The following is a 6,354-nucleotide window of genomic DNA, read 5'->3' on the forward strand; positions in this document are numbered from 1 at the left end:
CTCACGTAACTGAAGAGTCCAGAGGTGGAGCTGGCTCCGGGGATGGAGGGCTTTGCGCATCACTGAGGGACTGCCTGGGCTGCAGGCTTCCTAGGCATCATCTCACGGCACCCTGGCCCAAACCACAGGGCAGATGGCTGGTAGCCCCGTCGGCATTTTCCAAGCATCGATTCTGGAGGGCGCCACCACCCCCAACGCAACTTTGGCATCCTGCTGCCCTTCATTTTAGAAGATGGATCTGCTGGGGGTGACCCAGGAGCATCAGAAACTTCTCCTCCAGGGCTTGAGGCTGTGGTTGCTTGCTCTCTTGTGCAACAGACAGGATGCAGATGTATGACATTCTGGCCTGGAGAATGCAGGGCATTCAGAGCCAGACCAAGAGTATGTGTGTGGGGAGACGGCTGGGCTTACAGGCTTGCCAGAATTAGGGAGTGGGAGAGAGTGAAGACCACTTATCTTCCTCCCACTGCCCCTTCCTCATTCCAGGCCCAAATACCAGACCAGGGTGTCTCCAAATGAGTGAAAAATGGGAGCACGGGACCATGCCACATGTAAGGGATGTTAGGAAATCCAGACACAGCACAACACTAATGCACTTAATTTGGTTTATGAAATGCAATTTCTGTGGAATCCTCTGTTAGTGTTTAGGGGGCAGGGGAGATGCACTTGATTATTAATCAAGAAAACAAGAGCCCCAGACTGGAATCTGTTGCAGTAGAACCACTTACAGGTCACTGAACTTCTCTTTTTTTTTTTTTGCCTTAGCTTCTTCATTTGAAACATGTGACAGTTCACTGTCTGACTAACCTCAGAGACTAAATAAGAACACAAGAAATTTGAAAACATATAAACATGACTTTGAAGTTAACTGAATGCAAACTGATCACCTATATGACTAACTTTTTTTTTTTACCTGAAAAGATTGATAGCCGGTAAAATTTGGTTTACTCTGAATCAAGTTGGGTTGGCTCTTCTGGCCTCTGGGGTCAGGAAGAACTGAATTCTGTAGTGGAATCTGCAGCTTTACATTAGTGCAAGACCCATTTCCCATCCCCTTCTTCTGAGAAACAACTTTCCAGCACCATAAGCCCAGTAGTTTGGGTGGCGAGGACCCCTCTCAGTGCTCCAGAGGTGAACATGTGACACTGGTCTGACCAATCAGAGCATTGCACTTCCCCGGGTGACAGGGTGGGCATGTGACCCAAGGAGCCAATCGGAGAAAGTGAGTTTCAACTGGAGGGCTTTGGTTAGAACTTTTAGGAAGTCCTCTCATTCCACTGGACAGTTTGTAGCTTGGGGCTCTAGAAGCCATCTCATGCCCACCAAGGGGAAAGCCTGCCTGAGAATGATGCCAGCAGAGAGAAGGAGAGAATAGATGGAGTCCTAGTGACTTTCTGATCCAGCCGTCCCTATAGACAGCTCCACCGCAGGACCTCGCATAACTTGAATCAATAGATGCCTCTCTTTCTTTCAACAACGTTGAGTTGGATTTCTGTGCAAACTTCTGATACTACTACTCAAAAATATCTACAAAGATGAGCCATCCTACCCACAGGCAAAACTACATGAATTAAGAAAACATAAGGTTTGAGACTTCCTCAGAGGTCCAGTGTTTAAGATTCCACTTTCCAATGCAGTGGGTAAGCATTCAATCCCAGATCAGGGAACTAAGATCCCACATGCCACGTGGTATGGCCAAAATTGTTTAAAATAATAATAATGAGATTTAAACTCTATCTCTATAGAATCCAAGTGGAGCTAGAATACTTTCCTGAATAAATATACTTCATAGTAGTACCAAGTCAACATATTATAATTTAACAGAGACATAGATTTAAAATAAAGAAATATTTCATTTTATTTTACTCTTTCAGCCATGAGGTCCAAGGAAATGCAAGTTCATGGCAATCAGAAATAATACCAAAATATGGAGGAGACCAGCTTTCAAGATTTCATGGAATCAGCAGAACGTGACTGTCTGGAGTGAGTTTTGGCCTTCTCAGTTTGCCAAGCCAGGTGTACCATTTGCTCTAGCCCATGGAACAATTTCTGTGATAACTGTCCAGGATGAAGAGAGTCATCATAGCATGGAGATGCCCAAACAACTGAAACGTTTACAGCACACAAAGCAAAACAGTCAATATTAAAAGGTGACATAGGCTATTTATTACCTCATTAGTAAACCAGAGTAAATCTCATTATGCAGTACTACAGATATCCCCCAGCCATGTCTCCACTTGCTCACTCCCTCATTCATGCATTCAGTGAGTTTTTATTAAGCACCTACTGTGTACCAGGAGGCAGCCTGGTAAATGCTCAAGTAACAAAGATTAAGGCACAGACTTCTGCCCTCAAGGAGCTCCCAATCTAAATCACGCAGAGAGATACAGAAATGAAGGATGACAATAAATGTGTCAAGAAGGGCTGATAACAACAGTCTGTTCCAAGGGAGACCCAACTGTGGATTCATTCTACTGCAGGTTCCACAGCAAAGGTAAGTGGCTTCCCTCCTCTGCAGAACACAGACGTAACCAGCATTTCAGTTCCAAGTTACCACCAACCCAGAGGTGGGTCTCAGTCTCTCACCACTGAACCCGCAGGGGAGAGGGTCTGTCCTTGCGGAGGCGGCTGACCACTACTGAGCCTCCTTCCATGGCTGGCCAAGTGAGCTGCTCTGCCCTTGGCATGAGCCCTCAAGGTCTGGAACCTCTTGGCCAGATACGGGTTTCTGGTCTGGAGGGTCCCTGAAGGTGAGTTCCTTCTCTTCCACTTTTAAACCTTTGCATCTCAAGAGCCACTTCTTCCTCTGGAATGACTTGCTTTTCACTTGTCATTCGTGATGTGCTGTTACCGAGCAAAGGATCTGCTTCACATTTCTTAGAGTGTGCAAACATCCAGCCGTGGGGATGAAGAAGAGGAGCAAAGTAACTCCTTCCTGCACCATGCCCCTCTCCTTCCCCTCTCAGACCTGCACTCCCCGTCAGTGCCCATGGGCTGGCGCGAAAGGAATGCGAGATGTGTGGTGCGGCTTCTGAGTCAGACAGTGTGTCGAGTTGTGCCAGTAACAATAAAGGGCAGCTTTGTAAGTGGAATGTGTAATGCTTTTTGCAGGTTGGTTTCTGCAAAGGTTTAGGATTGAGCAAGTCTCCTTCCCATAATCCCGCATTCCTTGGATGTTCCCTGAGACATGCTCCCCTCCTCCCCTCATCACTCTGGAATCCAGTGAGTTCTTGTTAGTTGCTCACCTCCATTTCACTCTGTTGTTAGAAGGATTTGATTTCTAACTTGCCTGGCTGAAACCATCCCACCTGGAACACATCACTACAGACTGCCGTCAGTTAGCAGCAAGGGTAAAAGCTGGGTCTCTGTGAGCAGAGAGGCCCACGGGTCGGGGGACGGAATTTCAAAACTGAGGTCTTCCATGGTCACTGAGTTAATGCGCATAGTGGTCTTAAGGCCTTTTGATAGAAGCTTTTTGCTTGGTTCATCTAAAAATCAGTCTCTTAGTTAGTGTTAGTTTATTAACTAAATCTTAATGATCATTTTAAACTGAATTTTAGAAATGCTCTTATGATATAAAATTATACAGTGCATTCTCTAAAAATAAAATCTTAAAAAGAACATCCCCTGATTTTACTTTTGAATGAATTTCTCAGTTAGTGTACTCCACAAATCACTCACACAGAGAGAAATTAACAAAAACAGAATTTGTATAAAAATAAGAGGTCTCCATTTGCTGGAATACCTTATTTTGTCTGTCAGGAATTTGTTAATACAAAAACAGTGTCTACTTGGAAAGTTATAAAAACATTGCTACAATGTCATAAACGCTCTACATTCTCTAGGAAAACATACCTTTGGAAATAGTACAACTATTGGGAATTCTTAAAGAAATTCAAGTCCTGGATGTGCTGCAGATGAATTCCACACAGGGCAGCATTAAAACCCTGTCTGTCCTCTGTACCACTTCCAGGAATTGTCTGCCACTTCCACTGAGTGAGATAGAGTTCTTCTTTCTTCAAACATCACCATTGATTTCTGTGGATATTCTTAAGGTGACACTCTATTAAAAAAAAAAAAAAAAGTTTAAAAGAAAGTAAACACCACCAGTGCCAGCTCTGAAACTCCTAAGAGCTTTGCACCCCCTCAGAGATGATCTCACTATGGTTTGTAGGGAGCTTGAGTTGGGTCCTCAAGAATTTTCTTGGCTTTCTGTAACCTTTTAGTTAATAATTCACTTGTTTCAAGATGCAAGACTTTCCCTGTTGCCAGATCTGACAAGGTCCCACCTTCTCTCCGCCTTCAGAACATTTTTCAACAACACACTTTTATTTTTAAGAAAAGACATATTTCCTGTTATTTGGAACTTGTAAGTGAGACCTCCTCACAAAGTAAATAACCAGGATCTATGACCATAAGCATCAAATGGCAGGGGACAGATGAATGTTTCCTTGTTTGGGAGAACTATTCAAGATAGCTTTCCTTTGGGAATACACTAAGTTGCACAATACTTGCAAATTTTTTTTTTGTTTTTCAAACACATAAGGGTAAAAAAGAAAGCTAATGCTCTTATGTTTCTTTAATGAGAGAAATGTTCTATGGCTTCCTACTAACCCTCATCATCAGTAACTTATAACATATGAATGGATAAATACCAACCTGGAAATCGTGGATGAATGTTAAAAAGTAGAAAATAAAACCAAAGGCCACTGTCCATTCACAGATCGCACTCACTACGTGATATACATAATCCTAAGAGCAAAAACAATAAGAAAAACAGAACTGAGCCTACATGCATTCACTTTAGTGGACATATTGAAATAACAATGAGCAGGGCGGGACAGAGGAAAAAGCTGTCCAGTGAGCATAAATCAACCCCCGGAGGAAACATGGTGAGCAAGGCCACATGGATGTGCATTGGGGCAGCTGCCCAACGAGAATGCGAATACAATAACCCCAAAGTTCTCTCCGGTTCTCACACACTCTGGCTTTACAATTTGTCTGTGGAATTTCAACAGGCAGAAGAAGGACCACAAAATGGCTGAGAGTGGAAAGCAAATGTGGACTCAGTAGAAGAAAGAACTTACCATACAAAGCATGGCTGGTTTTCCCACCGCTGGGAACCCCAAAGTTGAAAGGCAGGCTTGAAAAACACCTATCAATGGCACCCCACTCCAGTACTCTCACCTGGAAAATCCCATGGACAGAGGAGCCTGGTAGGCTGCAGTCCATGGGGTCACTAAGAGTCAGACATGATTGAGCGACTTCACTTTCACTTTTCACTTTCATGCATTGGAGAAGGAAATGGCAACCCACTCCAGTGTTCTTGCCTGGAGAATCCCAGGGACGGGGGAGCCTGGTGGGCTGCCATCTATGGGGTCGCACAGAGTCGGACATGACTGAAGCGACTTAGCGGCAGTAGCAGCAGCAGAGTCTGTGTACTAAGATCTGAAGTGTGCATCTAAAGGAGACTGGCTTCTGTGTTTCTCTGTTGCTATAGAAAACGTCAGTTCAGACAACAGGTCTGCTTGTTATAAGGTTAGCACAGCTACAAAGTAAAGGCTAATACTGAGACTTCTCTTCTTGGGGACAGGAATGAGAGGGTGCAAGGCATGAAACAGAAGGGCTTCAATGGGGGTTCCAAAGTTGGCTACCTCTGCAGGCCAGGAAAAAGAAATGAAACTGATGGTTGCAAAAAGACAGGAACAATGGGGAGCCCATGCCTCATCCATTCTGTTCCATTCTTGTCAAATGGGAATATACGACCCCAATGTTACTTTGAGATTAAAAAAAAAAAAAACAAAAACCCATGGAGTGTGTGTGCGTGTGTCAGAGACAAAGATATCTTCCCTGATTTTTTAAATGCTGGAAACCACTTTAAAAGCATTTTTAGGGACCTCCCTGGTGGTTCTGTGGTTAAGACCCCAATGCAGGGGATGTTAAGATCCCACATGTCTCAGGGCCAAAAAACTCAAAACATAAAAAAAAAAATCCAGAAGTGATAGTGTAACAAATTCAATAAGACTCTATAAAAAATCGTTTACATCAAAAAATCTTTTAAAAAATTATAAACAAAAACAGTTTTAAATACTGTCTAGAGTCCAAGTCTGGAGAAGGCAACAGCACCCCACTCCAATACTCTTGCCTAGAAAATCCCATGGACGGAGGAGCCTGGTGGGCTGCAGTCCATGGGGTCGCTAAGAGTCGGACATGACTGAGCGACTTCACTTTCACTTTTCACTTTTCACTTTCATGCATTGGAGAAGGAAATGGCAACCCACTCCAGTGTTCTTGCCTGGAGAATCCCAGGGACGGGGGAGCCTGGTGGGCTGCCAACTATGGGGTCGCACAGAG

General features: G+C 44.0%; 1 protein-coding gene across 1 annotated transcript in view; it reads right to left on the reverse strand.

Moving 5' to 3' along the window:
• Nucleotides 1–1,877: 1,877 nt before the first annotated feature.
• Nucleotides 1,878–6,354, reverse strand: part of DRAM1 (DNA-damage regulated autophagy modulator 1) — a 37,327-nt gene continuing 32,850 nt past the window's right edge. The window contains exons 6-7 of the mRNA XM_010853438.1: nucleotides 4,660–4,752; nucleotides 1,878–4,063 (exon numbers count right to left, since the gene is read on the reverse strand). Coding sequence (XP_010851740.1) covers nucleotides 4,019–4,063; nucleotides 4,660–4,752 — 138 coding nt within the window. The 3' untranslated portion in view covers nucleotides 1,878–4,018. The remainder of the gene's footprint in view (nucleotides 4,064–4,659; nucleotides 4,753–6,354) is intronic.

Source organism: Bison bison, unplaced genomic scaffold (assembly GCF_000754665.1).
Source record: "Bison bison bison isolate TAMUID 2011002044 unplaced genomic scaffold, Bison_UMD1.0 scf7180017864327, whole genome shotgun sequence".
NCBI lineage: Eukaryota > Metazoa > Chordata > Mammalia > Artiodactyla > Bovidae > Bison > Bison bison.